Source organism: Alligator sinensis, unplaced genomic scaffold (assembly GCF_000455745.1).
Source record: "Alligator sinensis unplaced genomic scaffold, ASM45574v1 scaffold119_2, whole genome shotgun sequence".
NCBI classification, from domain to species: Eukaryota; Metazoa; Chordata; order Crocodylia; family Alligatoridae; genus Alligator; species Alligator sinensis.
In genome coordinates this window covers 839,305-851,173 of record NW_005842242.1, presented here as the reverse complement: position 1 = coordinate 851,173, position 11,869 = coordinate 839,305, and the positions used below count along the sequence as shown (strand labels likewise).

General features: G+C 39.7%; 1 protein-coding gene across 1 annotated transcript in view; it reads left to right on the top strand.

Moving 5' to 3' along the window:
- Positions 1 to 11,273: 11,273 nt before the first annotated feature.
- The window catches only part of MPHOSPH6 (M-phase phosphoprotein 6), an 11,814-nt gene continuing 11,218 nt past the window's right edge, over positions 11,274 to 11,869 (top strand). The window contains exon 1 of the mRNA XM_025208650.1: positions 11,274 to 11,315. Coding sequence (XP_025064435.1) covers positions 11,289 to 11,315 — 27 coding nt within the window. The 5' untranslated portion in view covers positions 11,274 to 11,288. The remainder of the gene's footprint in view (positions 11,316 to 11,869) is intronic.

Sequence of the window (11,869 nt, the reverse complement as noted above, 5' to 3'; positions counted from 1 at the left end):
CACTGACATTTTGACACTGGTTCAGCAATTTTGTAGGTGAGAAAAGTGCCCAGAGCATTTGCAAAACCTGTATTTGCATTTTCAAATACCTGTTCCCCCCCAATGGTAATTATTCAGAATGTAATAAAGCTGCTGTTCTAATTAAATAGATTAATTTACATCTCATGGCATGAGAGGATGTGAATACAAACCTGGATTTATCTCTCTGGATTGGTTCCCTCAGTCATTGCTCATGACTCTCTGACTGCAGCATTTTCTCCTTGGACCGCCAAAAACGTGGAAGGAGAGAGGCTCTGAGATTCCAAATGAAATAATTTTAATGTCACAAGAAATGTCATTAAAGCTACTGCATTCTTTTAATAAGCTTCTTCTTGGGAGAATGGGTTTTCAGCCTTCTTGCAGCAGCGTTCCATAGGATAACTACAGTTAAGCTTTGTGCCAGTATCTCCATTACAAAATCTGTTTCTCAAGGGTTTATAATTATAACATGCCCATAAAAATTTACTCTAGACTGAAACTGAGTACACAGTTCCTCAGCCTAGGAGGAAATATTGCTTGCTGAGCTTGGTTTAAATCAATTTTAAGTTTCAAGAATCCAAAAATAATAAGGTCTGTGGTTTTTATGTGTGTTTTCTGTGGCACTATAACTCAGAAAAAAATCACTTGGTAGAATAAAATGTCATGTTTGTTTATAAAGCAGAATAAGAAGAAAAATAACTAAGATGCTAATGTTTTAAGTGGCTACTGGATAATCTAAAATATCTTAAGGAAATTATTTTAATTAAGGAGCTGCAGGAAAATTTCTAATAAATGGATCTGTTTTATATAGGTATCATAATATATAGCTGAACAATGTATGGCTAGCAAACTTTTAAGTCTGGAAAATCACTCCAAGGAGCCAAAGAAATAGAAGGATGGATGATGTGGCCTACATAAAACTTGTTTAATTTTAGTTCTTTGCATGATAAAAAAGGTGAGTGGCTGAATGCATTGTTGCTTTACTGTCATCGATTCAATGATGTAATCCCAAGGTAACTATTCAGATGCACTTTGTGATATCCTGAGATAACCTGTTAGTACTTCTTACCCCCTTAACCTTTTTAGGATTTATCTTGGAACAATGGGCGTGAATGTCTGAACAACTGCACTTTGTCCTGGGATGAAGTGGTTTATCCTGGGACAAACGCAACGTCTATTTGTAGCCTAATGTAAACAATGGGTGCATCTACACAAGATGCATTCATGCACAATAGTCTAATTTAATGTGCATTATGGGCAGGTATGTACACGTGCACGCCTTTAATGCACATTAAAAATGGAGAAATTGGGCAAATGTAGGTATCAAATTTAGGTGTGATTAGTTAAAGCATTTTAACGCACATGTAGACCCAGCTACTAGGGGCACATGGTAGGGCTTAGCACTAAATTTAGTGCCAAGTCCCTGCACACTTAGACACTTGCCAAAAATCACTTAACGCTCATTAGCTTTTAATCCACCTAAAATTTAGTTGTGCTTAAATGCCCATGTAGAGGTGCCCAGTGACACGAAGATCCTGTGGCTTTCATCAGTTTTCAGTAGTGGAAGGAGAATGAAATATGCCCATGTGTGTATTTTGAAAACATCGATAATTGAACTCCAAACTACTAAAAACTCCAATTTATGCTGATAGAATGGAATGTTTTATAATATTTAGCCTTTGGGTTTTAATTTATATCAGTAAGGATAATATATTACTGCTACACTGCAGTGTCAATGACACAAGCAAAGTCCAGCAAAAAGACAAGAGGCAAAATGGGAAAAGAAATTGTGTAAATCTTAGTGCAATATTTTTAATTTTATTTTGAATTTAAATCAAGTCAGTTTAATCCAATTAAGCATTATTCATTCTGCCTTTGTCAGCTCTTCCCTATTAGACAAAATGTTCTACTTTTCAATATCCTACTTTTGTCTCAGGTTGACAGAGTCATTTTTCATATGGCAAGGAGGGATTTAGGAGCTGATACTCCCCATTATAAAAAGAACAACTAAAATCATGCTCCAAAAAAAAAAAAATTAGTCATTTTCTTTTGTGCTGTTAATCATAAGAGATTATGATGCATTTCCCAGGTAGTTCAGAAAGTTTTTTCATATTTTAAATTATGCCAGAAACACAAGAAACTGGCACTATTTCTCACCTTTGGAAATCGCACTTGTAACTATGATTCTTATACCTCTGACTTTCCCAAGAGCCTGGTACAAAACCCATTAAAGCTGACGGGAGTCTTTACGTTGACTCCACCAGCCTTTGGAACAGGCCAGCTGTTTGCAGCTTGTTCTTTGCCAGCTTGAGTTGATTAATAACTGCAGCTATGGAGTCTCTGAGTTGCCAAAAAAAAGTTTCTATTTCATCCTTACACTTTATGTGCGGCAAGGCTTTTATGAAACCACTTATCACCACGGTATCAGGTGTCCTCATCAAGGAAATTATCAGGTCAACACTTTTGGAAATTCTTAACTTTCATTTAGTTTGCATTCATGTATTGTGTTGAATAGACTAGACCTCTGCGATAAGTCTGCACAATAAACTTGCTGTGCTTCAAACCAGCATTCTTAAATATGAAAAAAGCAGCTTGCTTTCTACACTGGAAGCAATGTCGCTCCAACCATGCAACACCAGGACAGGCTAGTTGGTATGGGGCAACCTGATAGGCATTATTACACCCTTCTGCTAATTAGCCAACCTGACGTGCCAGTGACATGGCTATACTGTTTCTCATACAGCAAGCAGCCAACCTGGAGCCGTGCAGTATGCTTGACGAGGCAGTAAAGGACTGACAACTAATCTGAATCTTATCCTCTCTATATTCTGTTCTTCTCGTATTCTTGTGCCATACCAATGACCATGGTTTTCTTCGAGTCTTACAGAAGTGCATTAGTGATAGGCTAAAAAGACACATCACAAAGCCTATTCCTATTTCCTGGAGGTAAATTATATCCTACTTTTGTAATTATTTTTATGGCATAATTAATTTTATGTCTATATGGTGCATTTATTACTTATTTTCAATCAGTGCATGTGATGCATGGCATAAACTCATTCCTGAATTCATAATGTTTTTGTTATTTCCACTGGCTAATGGATCAGGAGTCTTATTTTCAGTAACTGATTAAAAAAATAACCTCATCAGGGAAATTATTGTAAGTGTATTTTACTCTTTTGTTACACGTCAAACTTTAGTATTACCAATTCATGCCCCATATATAAAGAAAACATAGGCAGCAAGGGTGTGGGCATAAGGGAAAACATGCACATGTTCCAACCAGGGCAGAAATCCATATTTATTCTTGAATCTGAAAGAATCTCAGCACGTGAGTAATTCTTATAATACAGCATGGGAGTATTACTGCTGTGTGGAGAGCATCGACTCTAATGAGCAGCATACAGTACCAAGCCTTAGTCATACAAAGGGCTTCTAGGGTGGTGAATGATTACACTGATAAGCTCCGTGGTGCTGTATATTGATTTGCTTGTTGCCCAGGAGTTTCAAAAACATAGTTGCTATGGTAGTCATGAGGATCATAGAGGAGATGCTGCCTGTTGTACAGATGTTTCAATAACAAGAGCGTAGACACTTTCCCGATGTTGCGTTCAGATTTCATGCTAGACATATTGCTCATATTTACAATTCAGTACTATCAGGGTTACAACAAGAAAGGTGTACCTAGATTCATGTGTGTTTCTGGAGAGCCTCACATCCAGCAGGTGATATATTCAATCAATCCCTCTAACTGCAGCTGAAATAATCATTGAAACAAAAAGAATCATCTCTCCTTATGCCAATAGTGCTCAACCTTTTTTTGGACTCAAGACACCCTTCACTGGACTTGAGGCACTCCTCCATAACTTCTCTGAGTTGAGTGGCACCCAATTTCAAAACCTATTTTATACGTTACAGTGCTTACCTCCTTACACAGGTGCTGAGCAGTAGGGGTGGGGGATTGTCCGTCCAGGCAGGGACAAGCTTACTTAGCTTATCTGTTTGCCTTCTCCCACATCTGGCAACATCCCAGGGTGCCCCAGAATCCTAGCTGAAAATCACTGCCTTATACCAAAGCTAAATTTGGCCCTTTATCTACCAAATGACAAACTCTGGTTATAAAGAACAGGAAGTTATCAGAGAATCATAGGGCTGGAAGGGACCCCGAAGGATCATCGGGTCCGACCCTCTGCATGAGCAGGAAAGACATCTTGGGTCAGACAACCCCAGCCAGGTTACCATCCAGTCTTCTCTTGAAGACCTCCAGAGAAGACTTAAAATCGCTTAAAATATCAGTTTGAAGGCAACAACAACAACAAAAAAATCATTCTCCTTGGCCTGGAGCAGTATGTCATTATAATGATTGAATCTCAAATTTGGATTCAAACCACCTGTTGGAGGCCTACATTTATGGTGACCTTCACTATCAGGAAAAAAAAACCCAGGAACCAACCTCAGTCTTTCAGGGCTAAAGAAAAAGAACACTGTTTTTATCCCATAGTCTGGTGGCATAACACAACGGGCACATCTACACAAGATGCTAACTTCCTTATAATACTGAGCAGCAGCATGCTGGGCAAAAATCATGCTAATATGCTACTGGGCAGTAATTTAAGCTACTGCAGAGTAAGTGTCACTAAAAACCCATGCACTAGTGCTACTGCACAGTAGTGCAAGTTACAGCATGCTGGTTATCCAAGTACTAAACTTAATGTGCAGTAACTACAGCACATTAATGAACGTGTAGACATGCCCAGTATGATTTATAATGAAGTAACCCTACCTGGTGGCTATTTACCTCTCCTCCTGTCGTCCACCCTGTTCTCTCCAAATGTTGCAGAAAAAAGAATAATTCTATTTGCCTACACAGCTGAAAAATCCAGCTCTTCCTTCGTAACAGAAAATCCTTCATCATCATTGCTGTGTCCCCATCTCAGTCTAGTTGTCAGCATAAAACATAAGTGGAGCGGTGCCAAGATGAAGTCATGCAGTTTCCCATCTGCTTCTATGCTTTCTGAAAGATGACTCTATTCTGCAGGTATCAATGACAAAAGAACACAAAAGAAATAGAAAAAGGTGCAAGAAACTCCTCTTTCATGAGGTCAAGCAGACAACAAGCAATCTCCCCAAACTGAAGAAGAGCTTGGACCACTGCTACTTTTCCTGAGTGCCAGTGTGGGACATCTGAGCCAAACCCTTTGTACATCCTTGGGTGTATTCATTGCTTTCATCCGCTTTTTTCTTATTGGATCTTTTTAGCTGGCATTGCAAGGGGTCACTTTATCAATTTCTGTAGTAGAAGTTTGTGAAACAGGAACTTTTTATTTCCCTTTCTTATGCTGTTTGCTAATGAAAAACTATCTTGGCCCCGAAAAGTTCAGCTGTCCTCTGATACGTTCGATACAGGCCTTTGATTTAGGGGAGTTTATTGAAACCGAACTTTTCTGATTTTGTCCAGCAGCAGTCGGGACTGAACATTCAACATCAGCTTCACTCACTCCAAGACTACAGTGAAGAAAAATTAAGTTGAAAATGATTGATTGGTCCCTGGGAAGACAGACAGAGAAGGTTATGTAGGTTAATGCTCTGATATGTGTGAAATTTGTTATTTGAGCTTGTTAACATTCATGTATTGCTTATTAGTGGCTAAGAGTAAGATAGGGCTTCACATCCAGATGCCTTCATTTTTAAATCTGTAGGCTGCTAATCAGCACCAGGGCCAAAATGTTTCAGTTTTTCATTAGGCACTGAAATCTAGCCTGAAGTCAATGGAAATTGTTGGGTAGCTACTCAATATCTTTGCAAAGCAAACTACGCATTTAACTGCTCTTTTATAGATTTTATACTCTTACTGTCAAATCTGTATGACTACAGTTAAGACTTTTACTCCATATATAGGCATCTAAATAAGCAGGCTGATTTTTTTCCAAGGACGATGAGCACTTATTGCTGTAACTTGTAGCAACTCCATATTTGAAAGTTAGGTGACTTGGGTGTCTGAGTATGAATTTAAATGCCTAACTTCAGATGCGCAAGTTGTGGTCCATCTGTTCCATTTACAGGTTTGAATTAGGCATTTTCCTCTTCAGACAAATCAGGCTTTTTTTGGACCTACATTTTAAATGGAGCTGAGTTTTCATTAACATATTCATCTGAAAAAGACTGTTGCAGTGGGTTTGTATTTGTCACATCACCTCAATTTTTCTAATGAGATGTTAATGAGAGGTCAATTACTTATGCAAATAAGGGAAACAGTCATTGAGGAGTTGCTGTATTAAGAAGTAAAGTATGCGACCGCCTAATGTTCTGATATAAATCATTTCAGTTTTAATGAATGTTTTACCTCTCTTTCTTCTTAGTTTACTTCCTGCTGTTTAAAATGGCTTAGAAATGATTTTGAAAGCACATGACAATGGATGACCCTGACTACCTATTACATTATGTTTACCAATAATTAAAATAGGATACCTTACTCTCCTTTCCTGTCAGTAAAAGTTTGTTCATGTAGCAGTATCCCCCTGTGATAACCATAGCAAGTCAGGAACACAGGATTTGCCATATTGGATCAAAGCAGTGATCTGTCATCTAAGTCAGTATCCTGCCTCTGGCAGTCATTGTTATTTGATCCTTCAGCGGAAAATTTAGAAACCCATAATGCACCTGGCAGTGCTCTGAATTGGTGGAGGGGAAAAGCTTTTTTTTCCCTGACTCTCAACTAGATCTGCTTTCCCATAAGCATAAATTGAAGATAATCAGCAGCACAAAATTGGTCAAGAAAAAAAAATTCTTCTGCAGCATTTCACTCCTATGACCTCCAGTATCAGTGAATCCCACAGTACCCAGCATAGGAAAAGACCTCCAGGAATTTATGACAGATGATAAGTTTGAATTTTAATGTTGCTATTTTCTTGATAAAACAGTGGTTTCATGATGGTAATGTATTCTGTGCACTTATAGAGCATGCTTCACCAAAAGATTTTAAAACTGTGTTTAGATGGATATCTCAGTTTACATAATGGAACTGAGACAAAGTGAGTTTAAGGGAATAATAAAAAAAGACATTGCAAATCCGTGGCAGAGTTAGAGTCTGAAGCCTAAAACGCATTTGTATTCACTAATTTACTATTGTACAGAGATTCCTTTCTGCCTTTGAAAATTGTGATTTCAGTGCTGTAAGTAATTATTTCAGTCCAGAAGAAGTAACATAGTGGTGACCAACACCCAAGGCCTCCCTTGCTCAAACCATTAGATTGTCTCTCCCCCGTGAGCGTTGTAACTCCTATGCAGAATATGCCCAGTTACAAGCTGTAGTTAGACAGTGTTGCTGCCAATTCTTTACAAACATATTCCAAACTAGTATTTTGCCGTTTTGAATCCTAGGCATTTACAGCATTTCTGCCCGTGGAACGCTGGTATAAATCAGGTGCGGTGGAAAATACATTGTGCAAAGACCTGGAACCAAAAAAGCTAGCCATATGGAGAAAATGTGTAGCAGGTGGTGAGAACAAAAAATGTCTGCGTCACATGGACATGGTTTTCTTGGCACCAAAATGATGAACTTTGATAGCTTGCTTTAGAAGAAGGTACAGTCTAAGAGACACCAGACACCCTCGCCAGTAGGTGAATTCAATGGAATATGGAGGTGTTCAGAAATTCTTATCTTTTTGATGCAAACACATTTTTTGTCCGTATGATGCAGTCGATCTCTCTGTCTGAATGCTACTGACCAGAATGCAGTCTAGGGGAAATCTTTTCATCTCTTGTTTGTTTCGTCTTCCCCATGTAAAATGAAATACTTGCCTGCTTGTCTCAATTGTGAAATTTGGGGCTGAAACTTTCTGCCTAGTAGAACGTTAAAGTGATTAAAGTACTAACTTTGGACTCAGCTGAGTAGATATATGTACTGAACTAAGGTTGCTCAAGTATTTCACATCTGGGACATAGTGGAGTGTCTCCGTTCGGCATATGTTTGACATCATACCCTTACACTCACTTCTCTGCTTTGTCACCAACCATACAAGGCGTTTTAACAAGTCTTCCTGCTTCCACTGCTCATCTGTCAAGTGTGGTTTAAAAGTACTTCCCTGATCCAGTGAGAGATTAAGCACGTTAAAGATGGTGAGGTGCTCAGACACTATGGAGTAGCAACTGTACACAAGTATTATGTAACAATGAGGCTGATGGTGAAATATAGTAGTGAATTTGAACCTGGTGTACCTTCCATTTGTGCTACAACTTCCACGTTGTTTTGGGGTTCTTTTTTGATGAAAGGCTGAGAACATGGAGTGAGTAAAAGTTCCTTTTACTTCTTAAACATTCTCAGCTGGTTTGCCATATCAAAAAGCTGTCTCTTTAAACAAATCACATTGTTAAAAATACCATGTTATAATTCAGCAACTAACTCAAAAAATGACAATTTAATCAATCAGAACCAACCCTGCTGGAAAAAAAAAAAGGAGAAAAAACAGCCTTTCACACAATGTGAGTGGCTGAACTATAAAAAGGTTCAATCACGCTGGAACAAGCCTGCAGCATCAATGTTTATTAAAGTCAAGGGAGCTATTTATTGACCTGGGAAATTGCAAACTATCACCATTACTGCCGGATTTCTTTTTTATAGTTAAAACTGGATTGTAGTATTTCCCTTTTCTCTTTTAATTGTAATTATGGCAAATCCAGAAAGTTAGGGCCCTCTAGATAATTTTAAGGCACACAAAGAGATGCATATTTTGCAAAGGGCTCTTTGGCCAGTCTCTCTGCTCTGACTCCTCATATTAGGAAATAGTCAATCCATTGCAACATGGGACCAAGTGTCCATGTTTATCGACATGCCAAGTGAATAAAAGGCCTTTAGAGCACCACGACTATTGAAAGAGATGGAAATTGAGAAGCTACTATTCTGAGGCTACTACTATCTAGAGGAATTACTGTATTTGTTACACATAAATAGCCATCCTACCATCTGGGCTGTCAGACACATTTAGGAGAAGCTAGCATTTCCCAGACAGAGAACAGACATTTCCTCAGATAAACACATCTCTTTGGCGTTTTGTGACACTTTGCCTCATTTGGTGCCAAAGATCGTTCGATCGATTGTGTCAATGTTCAAAATGTATCATAGGGTGCAGGGTTACACGAGACCATCAAGAATGAAACTCAGGTTCAACACGAACACTTGAGAATATGAAATTGCACTTACGAGTCTGTGGCCTCATAACTGTATGAACCTAGCTCCTATATAGGACTTAATACCTCATCTTTGTGTCCTATTCCCAAATTCCCACTAACACCCATGGGATACGCAAAGGAAAGGACTGGGGTTTATGAGGCTCAGAAGTACCTGTATAACGAACTGCCATCTCAGCAAACACCAGGGCTTGAAGTGGGCACTTCTAAAACTAAAAAACGATTCTGGAGTCTGAGCTAACAAGGTAAGCTTTCAAACTGAGAGCTGCAATCTACTGCAGATTAGGTACATAGCAGAATACGTGGCAAACAGAGACTAGTATTTTACACATTTATACATCTAGTGTAACAACTCCCTGACCAACTAGGTTCTTCTTCATTGTCACTAAACTGTATACATTAGTCACTCAGGACTTCATGGCAGTAACAGAGAGAAAAGTTAAATCCTTCTGTCTCAAAAGTTCAGGCCTCTACCACTCATGCTATTTTCTGTTTTTTAAATGGTGGATGCATTTAAGCAGATCCAACTGCATCTAGTGGACGACAGCCGTATGCAACACACGGTTCTTGGGACATTATCCTTTAAGGTTTGCAGTCAGCATCACCTAAACCTCTAAGTTTCATTTCCTTCTTCTAAGGCACATGCATTATATCCTTGTAAAATATACTTGAAAAGTTTTGCACAAATTCATGACTGCTCTCAAATGTTTTCATTTTACTGGGACAAAAAAGCAGTATAAAATATCCTAAGACCTAAAAAAGGCACTCCAGAATTCAAAGGTATTTTGAAGGGAACCCCAATCAATTCACTGGTCAGTATTCTGCTTGAAATCCATATATTGTACTTGAATCACAATAATTTTGGAAATATAAATGCATGCTTTATGTGTCAAGGAATACTATTACCAAGTAGGTAACCTCTGCGTTGTCTCAAACTGGACCCAGCTGAGCACAGAAACAATTCATTAGGATCATTTAAGAACTAACAGTTTTCCTGTTGTTTAAAGGGAGGCTATCTTTTAAATAATGTTAATTACAAGTTTGATTTGACATTCGCAGTCCTGGGAGAACCCTCCACCGCCTAAGAAGTGAAGTGTTTTATCTGTTTACTGTTGAATCTTTCATAACTTGGATTTCCCCTCCCTTGTTTGCTTGAGTGAGCTATTCTCATTTGGAAAAAATAAATGCATTTGTAGCTTGAAAGCAGAGTTGCAATTCAACTGCTCAGCACATTTGAAATGCAGGTTATACACATCCAGCTCTACTCTGGTTCATCATAGTGGTTGCTGTTGTTTTTTCATTTGAGACTGCTTTTCTCTGTTGCCTACGAAAAAGTGCCTGGGTATTGGATAATTATTTTCCTCCTCCTTTTTCACTGTGAAGACCCCTTTTACACTTCCTTGACCCTTCCCCTTCCTATTTTGTGCATTCCAATCCTGGCCAAAACTTAAACCTTTGTGCACAGTCCTTAGGTCCCCCCATCCAGGCACTTTGCAAATCTTATGTGGCTACACTTCTTCTTCTGAGAGACATCTTGTGCCCCACGTCCTTACTGTTTCGAACAAAGCAAACTCATTCTTTTTTTTCCCCCTTTTGTACTTACAACAGTAAGCATCAAGATGCTGAGTATGTGTTGAACGCCACTGTGCTTGCTTATGTAGAGGTCAGGTAACAATTCTCCTCCAGGATTTTTTTTTGCAAGCTACTGCTTCTCAAGGGCTCAGCCTGGCGGCCTAAGGGAGTACTGCCAGGCTTCATAAAAAAATTATGAATCAGGCCCAAAAATAAAAGTGAGAAAACAAAAGATCACTTTTTTTTGTTTGTTTTTAAATAATCAATATGGAATTCTTCCATTTTTTATTTTCAGACCCTTTCAGTCACGCAGATCAGGATGCTTTTTTTTTTTTTTTGAATCATCAATACAGAACGCGTCTATTTTTTTATTTTCAGGACACGTGACGTGCAACTTGAGGCTTTTCTCTAACCCGGAAACATACTTTAAAACAAATCAAAGTGGAGAACTGCATTGCTCTCTGCTTCCCAGCAGCTGGGAGGTGGAAACAAATCTTCCCGGGTGTCATTGAATGAACGGGGGTTTAGGTTGCAGCCAGGTTGGTCTAAATGCATGAACCTCGGCGCTGAAAAGGGCTCCTTGCTACCCACCGCCACTAATACATGTAGGGTCTGCGCCCACCACGGTCACAACCAGCAGTGACCGGGGTCCCCACAGTGCCGCGCCCGGGGCGGGGGGAGCGACCCCCCAACTCCAGTCTCCCAGCACCCCCTCCCTGGCCTCCGCATCACCAGGGGCAGCTTAAAAATCATGACTTTTAGATAAGGAATGTAAATGTTTGGAGGGGGGCAGGTCTTGTGCTGCTTCCCCAGATAAAGGTGCCACCCCAGGCTGGCTTGGCTCCCCTGCCTCGCCGACGGCCCGAGACCCTTCCCCGCTACGAGTCACGGCTTGGAGACCCCCGCTATAAATCACTCCTCCTCATGATTCATGCACCTAAAACCCCTCTTTTAATCATAGCTGAGACCACCCCATTGCTCATAATCCTGAGACGCTCACTATAAACATCATAGCGCTGAGCTCCCCCCTCCTCATGACCCGCGGCCTGGCGCTGCGGCGGCGCCGGGGGCTGGAGTGCGAGCGGGGCGGGGC